The 24361-nt window shown below is 45.9% G+C and overlaps 1 protein-coding gene and 1 long non-coding RNA gene across 7 annotated transcripts; one reads left to right on the top strand and one right to left on the bottom strand.

Moving 5' to 3' along the window:
* The first annotated feature begins 73 nt into the window (after window positions 1–73).
* Window positions 74–2783, top strand: LOC129515824 (uncharacterized). The gene is made up of 2 exons (XR_008665655.1): window positions 74–398; window positions 626–2783. It is a non-coding gene; the product is annotated as an uncharacterized LOC129515824 (long non-coding RNA).
* Window positions 2784–4830: 2047 nt separating this feature from the next.
* On the bottom strand, window positions 4831–22279 carry ERLIN2 (ER lipid raft associated 2). 6 transcript variants are annotated; one of them, XM_055334870.1, is made up of 13 exons: window positions 22215–22279; window positions 21251–21377; window positions 20918–21039; window positions 19368–19449; window positions 18183–18229; window positions 16036–16097; window positions 15775–15900; window positions 11931–12004; window positions 11625–11683; window positions 10995–11086; window positions 10106–10195; window positions 8339–8418; window positions 4831–7949 (listed from the first exon to the last, which is right to left on the bottom strand). In XM_055334870.1, exons 3-13 carry the CDS (start codon window positions 21022–21024, stop codon window positions 7755–7757), a joined length of 1014 nt encoding a protein of 337 aa, XP_055190845.1. In that variant the 5' UTR covers window positions 21025–21039; window positions 21251–21377; window positions 22215–22279; the 3' UTR covers window positions 4831–7754. The 6 variants fall into 6 exon arrangements, with proteins under 6 accessions (XP_055190845.1, XP_055190847.1, XP_055190844.1 ...); XM_055334872.1 differs by having other exon boundaries at window positions 21251–21380; window positions 22215–22269; XM_055334869.1 differs by lacking the exon at window positions 22215–22279 and adding an exon at window positions 21943–22197.
* Window positions 22280–24361: the final 2082 nt, after the last annotated feature.

Here is a 24361-nt window from a genome sequence, read left to right as displayed (position 1 = left end):
GGCTCACCCAATCGACAGTGGGCAACGCGGGGGCGGGACGGGGGCGGCAGGCCCCGCCCCGCGGCGGCGGCCATCTTGGGGAGGACGCCGGGGGCCGGGGGCCGGGGGCCGGGGGCCGGGGGCCTGGGGCGTGGAGGCCCGCCTGCCGTGGTTCCCGTGCCCCCCGCGCCGTCCCCCGACGGGCGCCTTCCGCGTCCAGCTGCCGGAGCCGCCCCCACCGCCGCCCCCGCGGGAGCTTCCTCCGAAAGGCCGCGGCCTATTCGGGGGTCCTCGTCTCTACAGACGTCCCGCAGGTGTGCCCGTCGTCCCCGGCGGTCAGAGAGCCGTGAACCGAGACTCGAAGCTGCTAGGGCGGGAGACACGGCTCTCAGTGTGTCATAGGCGTCTTGGAGGAACCGGTATGAGAGAAAAGAACGCTTGTTTCTCAGGAGGGCGGCGTGGGTCAAATGTGTGGCCATTAATCCCTGTGGCCCCGGAGTCCAGGGCTGTCCAGGTCGCGGTCCTCGCCGGAACAGAAGGCATCCCCGACTGGGGCATGAAAAGTAAAACATTTCAATGGGTACCTTTAACCCAGTATCTCCAAAGTAAGGTCTACTTAATGAGTCTTTTTTTTTTTTCCTTTAAGGATCTTATTTTTGAGTAATCTCCACACCCAAGTGGGGCTTGAGCTTAACGGCCGAGGTCGGGCGTCGCCAGCTCTACCCGCGGAGTCCGCCGGCCCCGGGAGACCGTTTCATGGTACTTGCTTACAGCCCGCCTCGGTTCGCGACCGCGTCTCCAGAGGTCAGCGCCGCCTGCGGCCCCGCCGCCTCATCCCGGAGCTCACGCAGAGTTGGAGCCTGTCAGTTTAAGCATGTCATGTTCACCCAGTCCTTCCTCTGTACATCTCTTCACACGATCCTGGTCACTCTAATTCCCTTTGCTCCTCCCACCACTGACTTGCCGCCCAGCACCTTTCAACTCGGGTATAAACTGACAGGCTACTTCACGTTTTTTTCTTAGAGAGCTGAGCAAGTGGGACACGCGGGGTGTTGCAGAGGGAGAGAACCTTTACCAGGCTCCATGCCCAGCACAGAGCCTGACGCAAGGCTCCACCCCAAGACCCTGAGATCAAGCATGACCGGAGCCAAAATCAAGACTTGGATGCTTAACTGACTGAGCCACACAGGTGCCCCTGTGTTTTTAAGAAAACATCTTAAAAACTATAGATACCTCATCAGATCTAAAAGATGTACCCAAAATCTAAGAGATACGTTATTATGACAACAGCAGGGGTCTTCATTTAATAGATTTCATTTAATAGGTCAGTTGTCTTCTTTGACTTCTAAGGTCAACCTCCTTTCATTCCCCATATTCTAAGTGTGTGTGGCTCCCAAGAAGGCATCAGAAGAGTGACTTAAAATTTCAAGTTAGTAAGGATAGTGGTGCCAAGATTGGGCACTGGTGGCATAGAATTGACACACACTGAATCTTGGATTCCTCACTAAACTGTGATCTTGGGTAAGTTACTGAAGTTCTCAATTTTTCATTTATAAAATTGAGTCATTCCCTTCTGAGGTGCAGTGGTGATCAATCAAGACAGCATGTGCAACACACTTAGCAGAGTGCTTCCCCAAAGCAAGTGCAAAGTTTCAATCAATGTTAGTCCCTCCACCCTGCTATTCAGTCTACATATCTACACAGAGGCGTTTCTCTGTAAAGGTAACGAGGAGAGACCAGCATGAGTAAGACAGGCTTTTTTTTTTATGGTGGATTTGTTCCTAAGATGCTTTTCTATAACCTTAAGAAAATGAAGTAAAGATAAAAAGATCAAGGTGACCCTAGTCTCATTTCACATTTTCCAATGTCTTTCCTTCTCAGCTATGCTTTTGAATGAATCGGATTCCACTTTTTTCTTAGTTTTTTAGTAATCTTCTCTTCCACACTCTGGGACATCATCTAATTTAACACTTCATTCTTTCCTACTAGTCCTTGAAAAATGAAGGTCCACAATCGCTTCATCACCTGTACTATCTTCAAATTGCTCCAACAGTTTGCAAGGGCATAGAGGGAAAGAGATTAGAAAGCCAAATACCCAGAAGAACAGATTTTATAAAGAATTTTATAAAAAAATTATACTTTCACCATAAATGTCATCAAGCGTTTAAAACATTCACCTGTCATCTGAGGCAATGAATTATGAGAAAAACATTCATGGATTTAAAAACTGCTTTCTTCTGAGTTTACTGTGATTCTTTTGGGGGATTAAAAAAAAGATAAATAGAAAATTACAGTTGCCTGATTACTTGGCTCTAAAGAGAAGCAGAGAGATAATGCCCATGTCCCAGTTTAAATGAATTGAGGTAGAGAAGCCATGACAACAATCGCTCAGCAAACATACTGTCACATTTGGCTTTTGGTTTGTTTGTTTTTTTTCACATTTGCCTTTTGAAATGTGAATACAGATTCTGGAATCAGAGACCTGGGGAAGACCTTTAGAGATCATTTGATCTTTCATATAGAAAGAATGACATTTAAACCATCCCAAACAACATAGAATCTCCCCAGTTTCTGAAGACTATCAGAGAAGAAAATGTTATCCATGCTAATCCCTGGATTTATTTTCTATTTGCACACAACTACTGATTTCAAATTTTAGCCAATCTTAGGTGAAACTTTGAAAAATACTCGATTTTTCAAAATAATTTCCTCTTCATTGGTCTCAGAGGAGCTTGAGAAGACCTAGCCAACTCTTATGCAACTTTTATAAATGTAAAGTCATTAAATTCCCCTTCTGCCTTTTATGGGGCCAACCTATGGGCTTTATTTTTTACTTTTTAAATTTTGGTTTTAACATGTTTTGCTAGCCTCCTCTTAAAAAATTTTCCCCCCAAATCGGAGCCCAGAACTGGGAATTCCTTTTAAGAGGGCCACCACACCTGCTTATTTGTACATATGATATTTCTGTAGATGTATGCATTCTCCATACATATTGGCTGCCTTCCAATATTGTTCCCTTTTCCCTCTCTGCGCTGTGCAATATGAAATCTTATTATCACATTTGACTTTCTACTTAGTGGTACCCACTTAAATAACTGTGTGCTTTCTAGGCTGTTTCCCCAAATGACTGAAAATATACATGCCAGGCCCACTGCTAACCCCCTCACATAAAGGATTTCATTTAATCTATTCAACCCATTTTATAGATGAAGAAACTGAAGTTCAGAGAGGTTAAATAATTTAAGACCATATACATAGGAGGCCACCTGGGTAGCTCAGCGGAGCCCCTGCCTTTGGCCTAGGGCGTGATCCTGGGGTCCTGGAATCAAGTCCCACATCGAGCTCCCTGCATGGAGCCTGCCTCTCTGTGTCTCTCATGAATAAATAAATAGAATCTTAAAAAAAAAAAAAAAGACCATATACATAGGAAGTGGTAGAGCTGGGATCTGTATCATGGCAGTTTAACCCCAGGAACTACATTCTTACCTATTCAATTCTAAGTTCATATTATTTGTGTAGTGGCTTTCAAACCAATAGAGGAAGTTTGAGACACCATTAAAAATATGAGAAAGGGACACCTGGGTGGCCTAGTGGTTGAGGATCTACCTTTGGCTCAGGTCGTGATCCTGGGGTTTTGGGATTGAGTCCCGCATCAGGCTTCCTGTGGGGAGCCTACTTCTCCCTCCGCCTATGTCTCTGCCTCTCTGTTGTCTCTCATGAATAAGTAAAATCTTAAAAACAAAAAAACCCCACAAAATCCGAGAAAGCTGGGCTAGGGTTACAACATTTGGCAAATAAATTAATACAGGATATTCAGTTAAATGTGTGGGTCATATGAAAACATAATTTTTCAGTATGTCTCATGCAGTATCTGAGACATACTAATGCTAAAAGTTAGTTTTTTTTTTAAGATTTTTTTTTTAAGATTTTTATTTATTTATTCATAGAGACAGAGAGAGAGAGAGGCAGAGACACAGGCAGAGGGAGAAGCAGGCATCATACAGAGAGCCTGACGTGGGACTCGATCCAGGGTCTCCAAGATCAAGCCCTGGGCTGCAGGCGGCACTAAACCGCTGCGCCACCAGGGCTGCCCCAAGTTAGTTGTTTCTATGAAATTCAGATTGAACCAAGCATCATGTAGTTTATTTGTCAGCCTTACACTGGGCAGCTTACCAGAGCAGAGATGGACTTTTTTACTTAATTGATATAAAAATGAGTTTTGGGTCAACTGAAAGAATCTCTACCCTAGAGGATAATTGCAGAAGTGAATGGATTCTTTAAAATAATCAATTTCCATAACACCTATCAAGAATCATGCCATGTTTACAAATTAGTAATTTATTGTTTCTACATTGATAATGGGGATATTCATCAGAATATATTTTTAGGGTCATCTTGTACTTAACTCACTGCAGAGGGATGTTTTATTTCTTTTTATCACCTATCCTAATATTAGCTATTGCCGAATTTCTCTTTAATAAAAAAGTAGATGCAAAGAATTTAGCAAGACTGAAAATAAAACTAAGATATAAATTCTCACCTTTAGTATTGTCTAAAACAATTCCTGCAGCTATCAACACACCCAAGGTAATTAGTCCAGCATATGAGAGTGATTAATAAAACATTTTGCATTTACGAAGGGGGTCAATTAAACTCTCAAGGCTTTGAAAGTAGAGTTAGTCTGACTAGTCAATCACCAGCTTACACAAAAACAGAAATAAAAAGAAATGGAAATACAAACAGAAACTGATTGGCTATTACCTCTTTTCTAAGGAAGCAATAGAAACAGTGGCTAAACCCTACTGAATAGAACTAAAGAAGTAGCAGTTAAGTTCACAGACACAGAGCAGCCACTAGCCAACACACAGGTTTATTCTCAACTGAGGACTGAGGTTTATCTTCAAACTTAAATTGATCAGATTGCTAGTAAATACTTGATCTCACTTTCACAACTTACTCTCTGTAAATGGCAAAGTTATCAGTGCTGAAAGATACACAGGCTCATAGAAATTACAACAGACTATTTAGAAAACAACTTTTTTTTGGGTCAACACATTGCCAAAATTCTTTAAATTATTTTTTTCCCTCCTTCAACTTGATATGACTACAGATTCCTTCAAATTTATTTTAGGCTTATAAAAATTATTAGCAAACTTTGGCTTCCTTGCAAATATTCTGTCCTTATATTAAAAAAGTGATTAAAAACAGTACTGAGTATGAACCATTTCTGTAAAGTTTAATGAGAAACATTCAACCAAGGTGACTTTTCCTTGAAAAAAATCCTACAAAAACTGAATTTTATAAACAGTTACTTATTTTGATAGAAATTCCATTTACAAATAGCAGCCATGACTTTATTGCCTACAAAAGTGTAGGCTGTCACATTTTACATGTTTAGAATTCAAATGTTTTAAGATCAGATTTTCTAGTAAGTGCTGAAGACAAAAAGTCACACAGACTGGTTAGTTGTCCCATGCTAAGGAAACTGCTGACTTCCATGATTTTACTATTCAGGCAGATACAGATAACCAGTGAATTTAAACTCAGGGATACTACAACATATTTTTTGTTCAAAGAGGAAGCAACATTAGCATTGATGGGGGCAGGGGCAGCAGGATTTAATTTTATTGAGGCTCTTGTGGTTAAAGTGTGTCTAGTGCAAGGGACAAGCTATCAGAGGATGTTAGTATTAGGCTTTCAAGTGAATAACCTGAGCAAACGTGCTTTACAGAAACTGAGATATCCTTACTTTTTATTCAATTGAAGTAGTATTTTCTGAGGCCTAGGCAACAAGGCTCAGAGGAGAGGGAGCAGACAAATATGTAAATTGGGGATGCTGGACATCATGTGTCATGTTGCTCCTAACAAGTGATTAATGGCATTGAGACGCGAGGAGGGGGGAGTGTATCTTAATAATAGATACCCTATGTTGGCCTTGGGGGACTGTCTTCTGCAAGCACTTCTGAGCATGTTAAAATCCATCATTCCTATGAACAGCTGGTTGCTTGCATTGCACTAAGTGTGACCAGGACCAGTGGTTTGAGAATTCTAAGTCCCAGGTATTTGAACAGAGAAGGGCAACAGTTGAAGGAAGAGGAGTTAACATTTTGTTTCTACTTAAGCAGGTTGAATGCTCCCCAAACTCTTGACAGTCCTGGTGCTACTTGGGAGCAAGCTGGGCCGAATTCTGGGGCCACTCAATAAACCAGAAGTCTGGGCATGGGAAAAAAATGAAGTGGGGGATCTGTGCCAGAAAGTATCATTCATAGTATCATGAAGGAAAAGGGGTACAGTGGTAGGGTTTTTTTTTTTTTTTTTTTTTTTGGTGGTGATGGTGTGTGTGTGGGGGCAGCTAATAGCAAGGCCAAATCCTAGGCCACAGTTTGTCATGGAGAATACCAATATACTTGCAAGTTAAATGGAGATAACCCAACAATGTGGTACACAACTCACAATCTACATAAGCTGGACACCACTATCCCATTCACTCCAATTTCAGGATATAAGAAAACCTTTCTCTCATGTTTCTCCTCCTCCATCCCAAACCTCCCAGAGTGACGTAAATTTTCCTAATTAGAAATGGGAAAAAAGAAAAACCTAAAACATTGGAACAGATTTTGATGCAGCCCTTCTAACACAGGGACTTGGGCATGAACTCTTGACGTGTACCCTCACAGCTGTCTCTGGAGATTTGGCATTCAATCTGACACCTGTGTGGCTGTTGGTGCCCTAGATTTAAAAAAAAAAAATGTGCTATTTAGTGGGCTCCCTTTTTATCACTGTCAGACCATCAGCATAAGCTCTGAGCATTAAGACTAGGAGATCTTTCAGGTGACCTTCCTCTGCTCCCAAAGGAGCTCTTCAACATAGAATCTCCACAATAAGATGCTAGATCTCAAGGAACATATGTAGTTTGCCAAGCAGGTATCACGGTGTCTGAGAGATGGAAGATCTCACTTCAGCAGCTAGTAAGACACTTGGGTTATTTGTTCCTATCTTCCTAATGCTGAGTGGAATCAATGAACAGATTCGAGAGGGGGGAAAACCCCCCCAAAACCCCAAATCACAGAACAAGTGAAAAGTTTTAAGAGTTATGTGGTGGTGCCCAAACCCTGACACAGGAATGTAGTCAAAAACCACCGTTCTTTGAGCCCTGGGGCAAGGAGGGTAGCGTGTAGAAAAGCTTGCAAAACCTAGCACCAGTCCTTCCTTATGAGGACTCAACAAAGCGCGCTTCTGAAGTAACTCACATATGCAGACAAAAATACCAGCAAAGCCAAACGTTCTCTGCAGCTGTTCTCCCCAGCTCTGCTGCCAGACTCACAAGTACACAGTTGCTCAGTTGCTGAGTCTCACCCACAGGCCTCTCCTACCTTAGAGGCGGGGGTGAGAAAATTGGACCGCAATTTCCCAAATCAGGGAAAGGAAATCACCCCAAGGCCACGCCCTCTCCTCCCACTCTGTAATGATCAAATCCCTACGTAAGCCAGCTTCAAAGGGCTAAAATTAGTGTCTGGAAGTCAAAGGTCAAACCGACGGTTCACCAATCTTAACAGAAATCATCTAACCTGCTTACCTGAATAAGACCCCAAATCATCAATCCCTGCCCTCCCTTCCCAGGAAGGGGAATAGATTTAAATCCATTTCTTCTTTTTTCACCACAGAATGTGGAAGAGAGTCAAAGCAGGTAGTGTGGGAGGGAGGAGCATCCTGGTTCATCATTTAAAAAATAAAGATCTTTTTAAATGTCATCCGAGGCTGTATACAAAAAACTTTCAGTTCTCCTGAGGGTCTGCATCCAAGGACTCATCATCCAAAACCAGCTTGTCTGCTAGCCCCTCAAACTGCTTGCCCAGACTGCCTGCAGAGTCCACGAACATGTTTGGGATGTCTTTGCCAAAGTAAATCTTGCTGTTGGAAGCAATGGCTCTGTACTTCATCAGCTGCAGATATTCAGGGGTCAGCTTTAGCTGTAAGAAACAAAGGAGAGAAGACTAGGTGGAGCCAGATTCAAGAAAACTCTGGGTGGTACCCTTCGCTTTTCACAAGGAGAGGAGCTCTGTCAAAGAAAGGTGCCCTCTCTACTCTTTCCGGCCTCTCTGTTCTATTAGTGACAGGGTACTAATGGGTTCGCGAGGTTATAGCTGCCAGTTTTCAGAGTTTCTGTGTTTCACACAATTAAACTTCTGTCGAGGCTTGGCTAAGGGAAGGGGCAACACCTGTCCTGCTCAGCACACGGCCATCACTTCTGGCCAGGAGGGGCTTTGGTGGTGGTGGTGGCCGTGGGACATCGGGAGCTCTCAAACATTAGCCCCACACCTAACATACCTCCTCTTTACCAGGCAGTACTGGGCTTTACCTTGTTGGCTTCGGCGAGCTTCATGGCAGTGTAGCACTCTGCATCAGCCTTTGCCTTCTCCCGGGCCAGAAAGGCAGCATCTGAGGGCAAGAATGCAGTGAGTGCAGCACAGAGGTCACTGGACCACTGGGCTCTGTGGACTCCCCCCAATTGCTTGTGCTACCTTGGGGAGGTGCTCTTTTTCCTCTGTGCTTTGGTTCTCTCTTCTGTGAAATGGGGAAAGAGGCATCTGCCCTCTTTCACAAGTCGTTATGAAAATCAACCACGACATGCTTGGATGGCATCTCCCTGTGGTGGGGGCTGACTACAAGCACGTCTGTTGCCGTGCCCAGCAGCATCTTTGGTGGCAGTCTTGAGAAAACACTGCCGCCAAGAGACACTTCCTGTTTCCACATGCTTACTCCTCTTCCCCTCCCCGTCTGGGAGGACAGGGGTGCAGCCTGGTCCCCACGTGCATTTTCAGAGCTCTCCACCTCATCCCTCTAGTGCTGCAGGGCAGAAGCTCAAGGAGCCCACAGGCGGCTCCACCCACAACTGAATGCCACCAACAGAAAACAGCTCGGTCCCTCTCCAACTTCATTGCCCTTTTGTCCCCCATCAGTCATTTCAAAAAGGTTCTAGGTAACAATGCTTAAGCTGGCACGATGCTAAATAAGAGATATACACGCCATGGTCCAGACTGACACCCGTCTGGATGAAGAGCTATTTCAACTTCGACTATGCATGCAATACACTTCCTTAATCTGCGGAGACTAGCTTTTTCTGTCAGGCTGAAGCAAAATGTTTGCTACTTGCTCACTTGCCTTGGGAATGAGGCCAGCCTCCTGTGAGTAGTATTTGTAGCAAAGAGCCTGGGAAGAGCCGCCAGCCGTGGGTGGGTTCTGGCTGCACACTCTCCGCATGACCCTGGGCAGAAAGAGTGTGCAGCCTGGCTGGGGTGTTGACTGCATGCGGCCCATTCAAGTGGCCTTAGCACCTGCTTGCAGGTTTTTATAAGAAATACAAACGTGTTGTTCTGCTAAGAGCTCCCAACTAAAGAGCCACTGACCTGTAAACTAACTCCTGACTGGCCCCTCACTGGGCCCCCACAGACCCTGAGAGTCCCCGTAGTGAGTACAAGTGGACAGAGCAGTGCTCTGGGCTCTGAGGTCCCAGTTTGAGTCCTAGAATTTGCCTGATTTAAGGCACCACATGAAGGAGAAGGTGAGTGGCAGGAATGAGCTGAGGGCTTAGGGGCAGGGAACTGAAAGTGAATAATACACAGAAAAGCCAGCAAAGATGACACTTGTCTCCAGCTCCAGTGTTGCTGGTGTTAAAAAGATGTTTCTTTCACACCTGCCTGGGTATCCACTGCAGGGGATGCTGAGCGCAGATTCAGGCCACAGCTGTAGTGTTTATAGACTTGCAAAGGGGTTAGGGGAAGGCACAGGGGCCTCACCTCTTCCTTTGCTTCCAACGCCCTGAGACCCTTGCCAGACAGCAAGGGACTGAGACGATTTCTTTTCCTTGGGCCTAACACGAGCAAGTTTGGCCACACTCAGTGGACATCTGCTGGGCAAGTGAATGCCCTCTGAAGTGGAAAACTGATTGCCAGCCTAGCCCTTATTCCCCCCAAACTCAACTCAAAGCACAGAGAAAAAGTGATTTTCTAAAGAAATCATCACATCTTAGAACAAAGATGAAAGAGTGAAGGAAAAGGCTCTCCCACCACCTTGCCACAAGGTAGGGTCTGAGGAAAACTCCGGCATTCACTTCACCCGTGCTCACCTTCAATTTCAGAAATCTTCTTCTCGGTCTCCTTCTCCATCACCTTCTGCCCATAGGTGATTTCAGCGACCTGGGCCACTTTTTCTGCCTCTACAGTAATGAAGTTGAGAAAAGGCTCAGAGCACTGGTATTTCAAAAGCTGGACTGAGTTCCACCTTTCCTAGTCCAATACAGGGCGGTGGGGAAGCTCGGAGGGAGAACCTCAGAGGGGAACTGCGGCGGGCACATGTGGGCTGTGCCAGTGTGCACGGTACCATGACACCAGCACAAGACAGTGAACGGGAAGACCTGGGCCCTCCGGCAAAAGTGGAGAGCAAGCCCTAACCTCCCTCCTAAGTCACAAGAGTATTTCTCCCCAAGGGATAGTCTAAAGAATAAGATAAGAGTTTCTTCCCGCCATGTCACCTTGGGAAGCAGTAGTAGTTAATAATCTAGTGTAGTGGTTATGAACCAAGTTCTGGACAGAGTCCCTGGGTTTGAACCACTTACTTGCCATGTGACATTGTGCACCTTATTTAACCCTCTGGTCTTTGGTTCAATAAAATGAGGTTAACGATAGTACCTACCTCATGGCTGGGAGAAGTGAGGTACTTCATATTTACATGTGCTTAGTAAAAAGTACATGACTCGTGGTAAGTGCTCAATAGGTGCTGGCCATTATTACTATCCATTAAGAATTAACACGAAAATTTCCGTTCATTTCAGAGATAATGGGGAGACTCAAAACTCACTGCCCCTGGCCATGATCTGACAACTTCAGCTTTGTTTCTGGGCGTATGAATGCCCCTCTTGTACCTGGCAAGGGTTTGGAGGACCTGGCAGCTTCCTGCCACCACACCCCCGCCCCCAACCTTTGCCCTGAAAGGAGGTCACACAACCACATTCAGACCGATGAGGGCCTTCTTCCGCTCCGTCTCAGCCTCCTTCTCCACCACCTTCTGTTTCTGGGCTGCAATGAGAAGTTTCGTCTTCTCACTTTCCCTGAAGGGAAAAAAGGTATGCAGCTGTGAGGCTGCCATGGAAAAAGCTTCCCAGGACCTTCACTGTCCCCCGGAGAAGCCAAACTTCGCTTCAGAGAGGCAGACTGTGAGTTCTTACTCTCTCCTAGAAGGCTGTTGAATGTCCCAAGTAAAAGCAGATCTGTTGCAGACAGTAACATGGCTCTCTTTCTGCTCCAAAATAACTCATTTGTGGGAAATAAAGCATAATTTACCTTGGTAAAATGCACCTGCCTGCTCACTTAACCACCCTTCCCTCCCATCAAGAAGATGAGCCATGAAGCACAAACAATGCCCCCTAGCCCTTTTAAAAGCATCACTGCTTGTGGCTCTCAATCACCGCTATGGAGTCCAGGTGATTATCCCAACACACTCGCTCCATCTGACAGAGCAATGGGCTGTAACGAAGACTCAAGAAGGGCAATAAACACCTGGTACAGATTTGGTTCACACTGGGATGGGATGGGGTGTGGGGTGTGGGGGAGAGTGGGGGGCATAGCTTGGGTGGAGGGAATACTCACATCAACTCGTAGTTTCTGCGGATCGCCTCAGGTATATTGGGTTTTGTCACCCGCACAGCCTGGAGAAGGATAAAAATAGCACTGGATGGGAAGGTGAGGGTGGTAAGGGACACTTGCCCTTGGTTTTCCTGCAAAGTGGGTAAGGTTTCCTGCAAAGTGGGTAAGGTTCCCTGCAGGTTTCCTGCAAAGTGGGTAAGGTTCCCACTTGCCCTTGGTTTTCCTGCAAAGAAAGGACATCCCTTGCGGGGGGTGGATGGGTACAGAATCCATCTTCCGCAGGAGGTTCTCCACTGTGGCAATGCTTACTTGGATGACAAGCCCGGGGGCCATGGAGGTCAGGTCCTGCTGTAGAGCCAGCTTGAGGTTTTCATCAATCTGATCTGGAATCAAGACAGACAGAAAAGGTTGTCATTACACTTTTTAGGCAGGATGGAGGAAAGTATGGGGGTAGAGTACAAACTAAAACACATGCTCAAGAATGCACCTGACAGGCAAAAGGTCTTTCCGAGGCTGCGTGCTTATCAGAACCCAGAAATCTAAAGATTCCCTGCACATCTTTCAAAACAACACACCTCCACATTAGCTGGATGTGAGAGTAACCTTTTCTTGTGGCCTCTAGACGAAATCACCGAGGTTGCTGAAAATATCAACCTTGCCCAAAAGGAAACTGAGCTTTAAAAAGAGAAAGAACAAACAATTCTTGCACATTTCTTGAGTCAGGCGGCAGCCTTTCCCTAGACAACAGCAGCTAAAGAGAAGGCAGGCACCCCATTTTCGAGAGGAAGGTGGAGTGGCTATGGTAGGTATTTTGAAGAGACCCAAACACAAGAAATGCAGTCATTTTAGAAGTTTCTAAAAGAAAAACAGATGCTGACGTCAACAAAAGCCCCAAGGAAGACTATTTCCATTAAGAACTCCCTCAAATAACACAGGAGGAAAATGAAAATTTATGGTTCTGGAAACGAGCCTGAGTCTTCTGATGTGTCGTTTGCTTTGGCCCTGATTGCTCTGTCTGGAATGCACGTGGGAGTCGTTTCATAGGCAAGTGTAGGAGGAGCTCTGACTGGTGCCCACCCCCCTCACCCCTGCCCGCTGTGATCCTGCAGCACCAGAGCTTCCCTCTCAGCTGGAACCTTCTCTTTCTGACCCCCTGCCTGCCAGGTCCTCGGTAAGATCCTTGGCGACACTGAGAAGACGCCACAAAACCAGGCTGGGACATTCGACTGAATCACCTCCTTCACTGTCAGCTGCCACCTGCTTTAAGTGGCTTCTTGGTCACTTGTGCCCAAACAGGAACCTCTGAGGAACCGCAAGTGGTTCTTTAATAGATCATCTTTAATAGATGCCCAGACCAGACTGAGGCCCACGGAAGTTCAGCGATGTGCTCAAGCTAGTTCGTAGTCAAATAATACACTGTTTAATTACTATGCTTTAATTTTTAGGGCTTAAAACAACACTATCCTCGACTTATCTCAGTAAGCAAGGGATTTTAACGTTCTCATGCACTGAATATCCTCTCACAAGCCTCTTAGCACAAGGGAGAAATGGCCCCACAAGGTAGCACCTCAGACCTGATACATGTTTAACAATTTGACAGCTGTAAATAAACATTACATTTCAGATTTTCTATTTTAAAGGGGATACCAACCAAACTTTGAGACATTCTGTGCCTTCCCTAAGTTAATAACAAATAGTCATTTATTAGACCAAATTACATCTGAGTTAAAGCAGCCAGATGCCTGTGGTCCTGGGCTCATAACTTTCTAGGAAAATCTGGAAGAAATATTTTGCTAGGTGCTTTATTACCAAAGTAATATTGGTAATAAGTTGTTTGTTTATACATTATAGTTACATAGATAAATCCAGATTAGGTTATGTTACACAAAAAGGTTGATGCAGGTCAACTTCTGAACAAGAACTATGTAATGTTTTTTATAAAATGGGCAAGCGGATGCATCCATGTAAGCACTGATGAGAATCACACAGTAATGTGGGAAGTCAGGGCTATGAGTCCTGAGAGGGGAGAACTAGTGGAAAACCTCCCATATTCCAGGAATCGGATTAGAGACGTGAATTCCTCCTTTACAGACACAGATTCTAAGCAAGACAGTGTTTGCTTGCAAAACTTAGAGAAAAAAAAAATTCAAAGCAAATACATTTTTCCAGCATCTCTGTACAAGAAGCTTCACTAAGCTACTAAATTTATTTCTCAGGCAGTAAGAAGTTTCTTTTTTTTTTTTTTGTTAGCTTTTTTAAAGCTTTTTTTTTTTTTTTTTTTTAAAGATTTTATTTATTTGTTCATCAGAGATACAGAGAGAGAGGCAGAGAGACAGGCAGAGGGAGAAGCAGGCTCCCTACAGGGAGCCTGATGTGGGAGTTGATCCTTCCTGGGATCACTCCCTGAGTCAAAGGCAGATGCTCAACCACTGAGCCACCCAGGTGCCCCTTAAAAAATTTTTTTTAAGTTATCTTCATATCCAACATGGGGCTCAAATTCATGATTCTGAGATCAAGAGCTGCATGCTTCACCAACTCAGCTGGCCAGGTACCCTGACAGGAAGAAGTTTTCTAATGCAAAACAATCTCATAGTTTCATTTTTTCTTCATGGAAATTAGAGTCCTTTGTTTTTTGTTGTTTCAAATGCTTTAAAATATTCATTTAAAAGTTCTAAAACAATTGCTAGAGAAAACCAATGCTATTTTATAAAATGCTATCAGTTTGAGGTTAAAAAAAATAGCAAATTGGGGCACCTGGGTGGCTCAGCAGTTGAGTCTCTGCCTTGGGCTCAGGATGTGATCCTGGGATCCAGGATTGGGTCCCCGCATTGGGCTCCCAGCATGGAGCCTGCTTCTCCCTCTGCTTGCGTCTCTGCCTCTCTCTCTGTGTCTCTCATGAATAAATTTTTTTTTTTTTTTTTTTAAGATTTTGCCTTTTTACACAGGCAGAGGGAGAGGGAGAAGCAGGCTCCATGCAGGGAACCCAACGTGGGACTTGATCACAGGTCTCCAGGATCACAACCTGGGCCAAGGGTGGCACTAAACCACTGAGCCACCAGAGCTGCCCCTGAATAAATAAAATTTTTAAAAATAGCAAATTAATGAAATTTTTCTCAAAAACACATTGAATCCAACCCTGTACAGTGAATTTAGACTCACTTTCTACTGCAGAAAAATTAAAAGTGATTCTGACGGTTTCTCAAATTGGAAACACAGTGCAACAGGCTAATGGAGATCGCTGGCAGCACCGGGGTTCCTCCTCCTGTCTACTCTGTGAAATGTTCTATCAGGGTCCTTTTGAATGAAGATTCCTGGGAAAAGTCACTGTCCCGTCCTAATATCAAGAATAGTTGTAGTACCGTTTACTTTTAGCACTGGCCACTAGAAAACTTCTGGCAGCAAGTGCCAAAATACATAAACACTAAAAACCACGGAAGATCTGTAACAATATTGAACTGTTTCTTTGCTTGCTGCTAAAGTCAGGCTATGTTGACTCTGACTGGCAAAAAGGTCAAAAAGTGTCTACTTAAAACATATGGATTCTCTTAAGTGTTTTCCTATTCATCTCTACCTGTATAGGCTTAAAGAAACTAGGAACTTTAAGAAGTTATGGTCCCTGTCCCACTTCTAGAATTAAATGTGAAGCCTACCATCCTCCTCACCTTTCCTGGGTGCCCTTCATTCAGTGTGGTGTATGGAGAAGCACTCTGAAGCAAGAGCCAGGGGAGGCAGGTTCTAGCCTCATTCCTGCTACCAACTAGCTTTGCAATGTTCTCTGTGGGCCTCAGTCCCCTTATCTGAAGATTAGGCTGTTGGGCTGGATAATCTCTAAAGTTTTTCTAGAACAGACCCTGTCTTCATTACAGAAGGTTGTTTCAGGGACAGTAGGAACACCCTGCCTTCCAGTCCTCTGATTTGGGCCAGGAGTCCCCTAGTCCACCGTGATCCCCATGCCCAAAGCTCACCTGCTTTCATAACCTTATGCCACTGTCATCAACATTTTCTAGGAATTCCGCATGTAACCTGTTCCCGAGCACCAGGTTCTCTGACATTTCCTGTTCCCCTGAACCCATCCTCCACTAGCATAGCTCAGAAGCAGGCGGTGGGGGAAACAGCTGCTGAGGCCTGCTGTGGCCACCAGAGGCCTTCTTACCAAAGAGCTCAATGTAGACCTCCTGAAGCGTGTGCACACTGCAGAACTGGTTCAGTTCATGGTGGATCTTGTTGAAGATGAGGGCCTTGTCGTAGTCAGCAGTATAGTTCTTCACTATGTCATACACTGTGAGGGAAGGAGGGATTGCGGAGTAAGAAAAGGCAGGACTCTCTTGCTCAGACCCAGCAGCTCTCCCTGCCGGGGGTTGGGGACATGCTAGGCAAAGTAAGCTGAAGGTGAAGGTCAACTGGAAAAACGTACCTGCATTGGGGACCAAGAAGTTTACCACTTCAATTCGGTCAAAGTAGATCATTACACCACCACTGTTGGGGGAAGAATGAACAAAGATGTCACCAGTAGGCTCTGGAATATAGTGCAGTCTCTGGGTGATGGCATAAGGTGTGTGACTTGGCAACAAGGAGCAGCAGAGTTCATGGGAGGCCAGAAGCCAGGGTGGATCTCCAAGTAGGAATCTTCTGAGCTTAGAGAAAGAACACAATCTCCCAGAAAACCACACCTCCTGGGGTGCCTGGGTGGCTCAGTCAGTTAACTGTCTGCTTTGGGCTCCAGCCGGAGTCCTGAGCCCTGAGCCCTGCATCAGGCTTCCTGCTCAGCGGGGAGTCTGCTTCTTCCTCTTAGTCTGCCCCTTCCTCCTGCTCATACTCACTCTTGTGCATTCTGTCTCAAATAAGTAAAAAATAAAATCTTAAAAAAAAAACCCACCACACTTCCTAAAAATATCTCCATGAGGAGAAAAGTGAAACTTCTGGGGTGCCACTAAGAAAAGAATAGTTCATATCTTTTGAATCTGCAATGCCTTTTGATTAAAGCAATCAATTGAAGGGAAAAGTCAAGGAATTCTCAGAGCTTAGAAGGCCACAGTGGAATTTTATGGTCACCATTTCTCACTTTGTCTTCACCATGACTTTGGTTCAGCACTTCCCCTTCCCTGCAAATATTTATTATAAATAATTTTAAGCAGACAGAAATATTGAAAAAATAGTACAACTACTGTCCATACACAAACACCTATATTGAGCAATTAACAATTTTACCTTACAGATCTGCATTTTCATGCTGAACATTTCAAAGTTCCAGTCATGATACTCTTCCCCCTTAAAATATCAGTAAGCAACACTCACCAAGGAATAATGACATTCTCCTATGTAGTCTAACTCTGTTCCCAAACCTAAGAAAATTAGCAATAATTCCTTAACAGCGTCTAATACCCAGTCCTTATTCCAGTCTCCCCAATTTTCCTGTTATGGGCTGAATTGTGTGCCCTTCAAAAATCAACTTGCTGAAATTCTAAATAAAACCCCCATGTGACTGTATTGAGATAGGGCCTTAAGGTAGTAATTAAGGCTCCATGAAGCCATAGGTGGGGCCCTAACCTGATCGGCCTGGTAAAGGCAAAGAGGCAGACACCAGAGGTTTTCTCTCTGTGTGCATGGAGGAAAGGCCACGTGAGGACACGGCATAGTGGCCATCTGCAAGTGAGGAAAAGATGCTTCACTAGAAACCAACTTTGCTGGCACCTTGGACTCTGAGTTTCCACTCAGTCTGTGGCACTCTCTTATGGCCACCTGAGCCGACAGTTCCCCTGTGTCTTTCATAGATGGTGTTCTTGAACCAGGTTCTAATTAAGGCTTATCATTGCTTTGTTAATGTCTTTCATGTCTCCTTTACAACCCAAAGCTTCTCCTTGTGATGCAATCAGGCCATTTGTCCTGTGTGATGCCCTAATCCTGGATTTGCCCTCCTTGAATGTTTCCCTGTGGTGGTGTTTGTTACTCTATTCCTTTTTTATTTTCTTAAAGATTTTATTTATTTATTCATAAGAGACACACAGAGAGAAGCAGAGACTTAGGCAGAGGGAGAAGCAGGCTCCCTGTGAGGAGCCTGATGCAGGACTTGATCCCAGGACCCCAGGATCATGCCCTGAGCTAAGGGTAGATGCTCAACCACTGAGCCACCCAGGTATCCCTCTTACTTTATTCCAATTTAGATCTTTACTTTCCAGTCAGACTACCAGACTGGTGTTCTGCTTGGATTTCCAGACCCCCCCAAGGTCCCTCCACCTTTACGACATTCTCCATAGCTGGTTATGCTAAACATACCTTCTTCTATCAAGTCATTTATCTGCTAAAAGCTTCTGGTGGATCTTCACTTGTCACAGAAAAAGCCCAAACTTAGCACAGCATTCAAGGCCCTCCCAAACCTGTCTACCTTCTGTGATTTTCCCTACTGCACTGTACTGCCTAGTCACATTGGCACCTAGCAAGCCAGAAGGCAGGGAACTTGGTGGAACCACCCAGAAGGAATGCTTCTCTTTTCACGGTCTATAACTGTAGCCAGATGGCCCTCCCGCTGATGCAGGCTTGACTGCTTCACTCCAGGCACCTTACCTAGTTCCACATGGCACGTTCTTCACCTCATCTGTCTGCAGTGTGGTCTAGAAATAGAAGAGACATAAAAGGATGTAAGATGGGCAGTGCTGAGCAAAGTAACTTAGTTTTGGAATCCCAAATGGCCTGGTCCTTGAGGTTAACTGGGTTGAGCTTTGCCCTTGTTAAACATGAACACTCAGCCTAATCTTTATTTACACAGAGTGTGAGGCCCAGACGAACAAAGGTACGTAAGTCCAGCTTCACTGTAAGTGAATCATCACACGAAAAAGCTGAGTAAAAATGGTTTAGTGAAAACAACCCTGGATTAGGAGTCTTAAGACCCGTCTTTACCTCTGCTGTCTTCCTTTACTAGTCTCAAAACAAGAGGATTCTGTATTTAACCCTTCTAAGAATTACTGTTAGACTCCTGAGATCCTGGGCTTAAATGCACTCTGAAAACCATCAAGCACAGGTAATGGCAGAAGAAATGAACGGAGAATGCTGATGAGGTGCTCCAGGATATTTTCCTGGGTCAGTTTAAAAGTCATTTTCTAAATCTCCTTAACCCTTGTAGCTGGACATACTTCAAAGATGGCTAGTCTAACTTAGCCAGGCTTTAGATCTATCATAACTAATCCTACTCCTCCTTCAAATGTCATTTCCCTTCACCAAGTCCAACTTTCCTTTCCCCGAACCCCCCAAATTATGTTTACATCTATGAAGTTCAAATAAGAACCAGCAAAATTACTGTGTTTCATTTCCATTTATCTTGGTAGCCTGTGATTTAAACACACAGACACACACATCCTAATTCTCCTTCTATACATTTGGAACTGATTCTTCTCTGGCTCTACCTTGAAGTGAAAAAATAATTCCCAGCTGGGAGTGATGGGCCAATGCAATGACCCCATTCAGCTATTTCAACAGTCAAATAAAGCTCTAGAGTATGTGGTTCATGGAGCCTCATTCTTTATATATATATATACACACACACACACACACACACACACATATATGTATATATACATAAACATATATATATATCATATATATCTACAGGACATAGATCCTATCAAGGAATCCTGTATATATGATTCCTTGAAAAGGCATTATACTCATGTAATGGGAAATAATTCCAAATCATGTGTTGGTAAACACCCCAAACCTGCAGTGGCTCAAACACACCCTACACACCGAGTTTACCTGCACAGACTTATATGAGGTGATGAAAGGAAGCATGAGATGGAAACCTGGGCCGCTGGTAGAAGTCAGGAGGGCTCCACCTCTGCAGAGGAGGAAGAGAGAAACAGTTTAGCAAGAGGTATTGATCACAGCAATACTATTTGCACTGACCTTCTCTATAGTCCCATACATGTTTCATACAGTGACACGTGCCTGAGCCATGTCCACAGACCCCTTCCTCTCAGCTCGACCCTCATATTATAGGAAGCCTGATAGTAAAACATAAAACCATTATTCATGCTTTTGCAGCAGGAAAATAGGCACATGGGCTAGGTGGAATGAAGACAGCAGGATCCCCGGCAATCCTTAACAGATGAGAAGTTTCACTTGGTCATATCCATTGAGTTTGCGGCAATCCATGGGGGCGGTTAAGTCCAGTAATACAATTATCCAATCAACTGCAGTAATGTTGGAGTCCAGGGGCACAAACAAGCAAAAGAATAATTTTCAGAATGCTTTAAAAACATATACAGGGATCCCTGGGTGGCGCAGCGGTTTGGCGCCTGCCTTTGGCTCAGGGCGCGATCCTGGAGACCCGGGATCGAATCCCATATCGGGCTCACGGTGCATGGAGCCTGCTTCTCCCTCTGCCTGTGTCTCTGCCTCTCTCTCTCTCTCTGTGTGACTATCATAAATAAATAAATTAAAAAAAAATTAAAAAAAAACATATACATACTTTTTTTTGGGCAGAATTACCTTTATAACCAAGTTATGTGTAAAGGGTAACAAAATTAAAGCCTTTTTTGGGGACACATGAGCAGAATGTGGGGAGAAATAAAGCAGAGAGTGGAGCCCAATGAGGCTTCCAAAACTTGCTATTGGCAGTCCAGGAATAGGCATCTTGGGCATATATAAGGAGGAATTCATAAAGACTTAAAGCAAAATACTTGGTCATGGAGGTTACTGGAAGGAAAGCAACCCAAGATTTAGAAGTGCTTCTTTGCTTTGTATTATGAAGAAAAAAATACACTATTTTTTTTTTTTCAAAAAAAGAGAGTAACAAAATAGACAGTGATACAACAGGTTCCTTTCTTGTAAGAACTACTATCCTAGGGCTTGCCTTGACAGATACATGTCAATCTGCAGGATTCTTCTTTTTTCTTGAAATGTTAATTTTAACGAGTGGGTACAAACTAGCGGAGCAGGCCAGCTCCTCAAGTTGCCATCATGAACTGGTGCTCACTGGAGGTAACTTTGTGGCACCAGGATGCCTGCAAGGGATATAGGAGAAAACAATGTTTCAGGGATGATCTGCAAGCACTGGTTTCCTTCAGATTTTGTCTCTAAATCTCTATACACATTTATGGTTCAGCATCCAAGGCATCAATGTAGGATTAAGTTTTATAAATGTACATGAGTGTGGGTGTACACCTGTTTCCATGGTCACTGACACAACAGCTCAATCTAAAAGACTCCTCTACTCAATATTCACAGATATCCAATAGAATCGGCCAGTGACTAGGAAAGTCATTTAACAGGAAGTTGCCAGCTTCTTCCTGTCTCTTCCTTACCTGTAATACACCCCAATATGTCCCTCTTCTATCTTGTGCACAGCTGAGAAGAGAGATGCACAAAAGAAACTGGTAGCCACAGCCACAACTGCTCCCAACTGAGCCATCAGCGAACCTGTATCCTAGGGAAAAAGACGCAGGAAAATGTGTGTGGCCCGACATGCAGGAGAAAAGCCGTGGCAGGAAGAGCCCCTCACTAAGCTGAGCTTCCTGGAAGTGGCTCAGACCCAGCCTGTTGAAGCCTGAACACAAGGCTACGCCAACAACTCGCCTCATCCTTGCTCTCAGGCAACGCTCCCACTCCTCCCTTCACTGTGGGATCATATTCCTTACCTCCTCGAGGAGGCAGTGGCTCCGGAGACAGCCGGGCCGGCGAGAGAGAAGCAGAGCCAAGTGGGCAGCCTTCAGGACACAGCCTTCTCTTCCTGGGAACACGAATGTGCTGTCACGGGAGTCACTCCTACTAGTAAAAGGGAAGAGAGGCAGCTGCAGTAGGTCGCCCAAATTACAGAGGATGTCAAGGGACAGGCAGTTGTGGCTATGTAATTCTGGTCAGAGCCTGCCCGTCCTAATTGCCTGCCACTCCAAAGGAAACCATCATTTACTCCTTTCAGATGCTGGGGCGACAAGGCAGCATGTGGGCAGAGTTGCACGGTGGGGTTCTCTGGCCTTCCGTCCACCTTCCCAGTTACTCCTCCGGCTCTAAGCGGGGGAGGGCTCTGAATACAGCCGCCCGTACCCTTGACTGGCACTTTGCACCTGACGGGCCCCCAAGCCCAGGGTCAGAGCAGAAGAGGGCTCCCCAGGGTGGGAAGCCTGGGATCCCGGGTCCCAGTGAGTGCCAGCGCCAGGAGGACGGACAGCTGGCCTCCGGACTCATTTCCCGGGCCCTGAAGGATCTGGAAAAACGATGGCAACGGAAGAAGTTCCCAGTCAGGCGGCCCGGGGGCCCCCGCGGGGCGTGGATCCTGCCTCCCGGGGCTAACGGGACTCGGGCTCGGACATCTGCAAGGCGCTTCTTTTACCGTGACGGACTCCAGCTACCGACCTGCAGCTGCGTCCTGTCTGCAAGTGCCCCCCTCCCCTCCCCGCCCCTTCCCCGCCCTCCCCCGACAGAGGGTTGCGCGTCCCGAGCGCTCTGGGGCTCGCGGGGAAGGGACGGAACAGAAAGGGATGGCTTCCTCGGTCCTGAGGGAGGGGGGTGGCTGGGCCCGGGGCCCGGGAGGACCGCTGAGAAGCTCCGGCCGGGAGCCGCAACTAGGCCCAGCGCGCACACTAAGGGGCGGGGGCTGCGTACCAGGCTGTCCCTCCAGGCGCTCCGTACTCGTCCGAACCCCAGGGCAACCGTAGAAACCGCCACGCCCTCCACACGCTACTTCCTTCCGGGCCCGTCGCTCTGATGACGCCATTAGTTCACGCGAGAAGAGCCCCCACCCTTAGGGCGTCAGCCCCGCCCCCGCGCTCGGACCTGTCAGAGTCCGCGCATGGGCACCAGGCGGCGCCCGCGGCTGGGCCCGGCGGGTCGGGACCTGGGTTTAGGCTTCGCGGGTGGGGACGGTGCGCAGCGCCTGGAGGGTGACGCGGGGGAGAACGCTAGTGGCCGCGGTGCTGAGTGACTGAGGGTGTCGCTTTCCGAAGTTCCAGCTTCGGAATTTGCTCCGGATCTCCCCCCCCCCCCGCCCCCCGCGTGTGTTGTTTTTCGGAGCAGGTACCAGCGAGCTGCAGAGCTGCAGCCCTTCTCGCCCTCTGCTCGCGCTTGGCTACGGCGCGGCGGAACCTAGCACATCTTTTAGGGCGTGCATTAGCGCCATGACCTCGTTCATCAACAGACAGTCCCTATTTGGGATTGCCCTTTATGCTTTTTTTTTTTTTTTTTTTTTTAGGATCCTTGGCCTTTGAGGTCCCCACGGCACTATTTCAACAGCTGAAGAAGGAATTATTCCAGTTTTAGCAGAATCTTGAGCTCAGTGAGGCGCGAGGGTGACAGTGGGTGAAAGCCTCCTTGGCGCTTCCTTAACCATCAGGAGCTTAACTGCCCTTGTAACACCGGCCAGCTTACTCCGGCCCGGGCAGGACTGTAAGCTCCTTGAGGGCAGGGGCTGCGTCTGCGCTTCCCGTGCTCAGTAAGTGCACACCGGAGGCACAGGGGCATCAGGAGCAGGATCCTGACCTCGAGTGTCCTGGTCTAAGGGCTTCACATTGTCCGCAGCCTTGGCTGTTCAGCAGCAGCACGCCGGGGCATTTCTAATTCAGCTGCTGAAGTTATTTTTGTTTGCAGGAGAGAAAGTCCACTTAATTGCAGCCCTCAGTAAATGAAAAGCTTTTACGCAAAGAAGATGGCAAGATGGTGGTGGTAGACAGATTTAGGACACAGGGAAAGGAAGGCATAGGTTTTCCAGGCTATCTGCTTGGAATTCACCCTGGGTTTGCTCTGGATGAGTCTGTGCTGGGATGCCTTGGCATTGAATGGTGAAGCCCACACGTGGCTGCCTGGTGCTGCTGCCTGGGCACTCGGTGTGCCCACCTCTGTCAATGAGGGCTCTTGTCTTAGCCTGTGGCTGCAAATGCCCCCTCTTCCCAGCTGGCCAATCTCCTGATCGATCCTTTCGGGACCTAAAGGCCTTTTTGTCTACGGGCTCAGTGATATAATTCAGCTGGTCGCACTTAATACGTTTATTTAATAGTTGAGTGAATGAGTCAGAAAAATGGAAATATTGAGGTTTATCAGCCCAAGCGATGGGCCTTCATGTGCAGCATAAAGGATTTGAATTAGTTGTAATTTAAGAATTTCCTGACTGTTAAACTTTGGCATGAACTATGAGTGGAAGTTGTGGGATTCTCAAGAAGTTTTTTTGCCAGGCCTGAGCTATTTAACTGTGGCATTGCCTAGAGGCTGGGGATGAACTTCAGTAGATGGTCTAGCATTTCTGAAAATCATTTTCTTAAGGCCCCCTGTGATTTTTCCGACAATATCCAGCATTATCAAGCAGCAGGTAAGCCTGTGATGATTTGTTTAACAAAAGTGTTTAAAAGTCCATTTTTAAAAAACAACTTGTGGTAAAAGAGTTGTGGTTACGTGTAGATACTCCACAGTCAGACTGCTGAATTTGAATCCTACCCCTTCACTCCACTCCACGCCTCCTGTTAGCTGTGTGACCTTGGAAAACGAATTAATCTATCTGTGCTCCAATTTCTTTATCTATAAAATGGGGGCAATAATAGTATGAACCTTCTAGGACTGTTGTAAGCAATAAATGGCTGATCAAGGAAAGCACTTACACAATGAGATAACACTTCACACCTATCAGAATGGCTAGACTCAAAAAGACAAGAAATAACAGGTGCTGGCCAGGATGTGGTGAAAAGGGAACCCTCATGTGCTGTTATTAGGAATGTAAATTGGTATGACCACAGTGGAAAGCAATATGGAGGTTTCTCAAAAAA

This window comes from Nyctereutes procyonoides, unplaced genomic scaffold, assembly GCF_905146905.1.
Source record: "Nyctereutes procyonoides isolate TBG_1078 unplaced genomic scaffold, NYPRO_anot_genome, whole genome shotgun sequence".
Lineage (NCBI taxonomy): Eukaryota > Metazoa > Chordata > Mammalia > Carnivora > Canidae > Nyctereutes > Nyctereutes procyonoides.
The sequence above is the reverse complement of the archived record's forward strand: the minus strand, read 5'-3'. Positions and strand labels throughout refer to the sequence as shown.

Bases quoted from the DNA above. Each gene is read 5' to 3' on its own strand.
- ERLIN2 (XM_055334870.1), bottom strand. From the start codon at position 21,024: ATGGCTCAGTTGGGAGCAGTTGTGGCTGTGGCTACCAGTTTCTTTTGT. The intron at 19,450-20,917 runs GTAAGGAAGAGA...CCTCCTCTGCAG, and splicing joins CATATTGGGGTGTATTACAG to AGGTGGAGCCCTCCTGACTT. The intron at 15,901-16,035 runs GTACGTTTTTCC...CTTCCCTCACAG, and splicing joins CTTCTTGGTCCCCAATGCAG to TGTATGACATAGTGAAGAAC.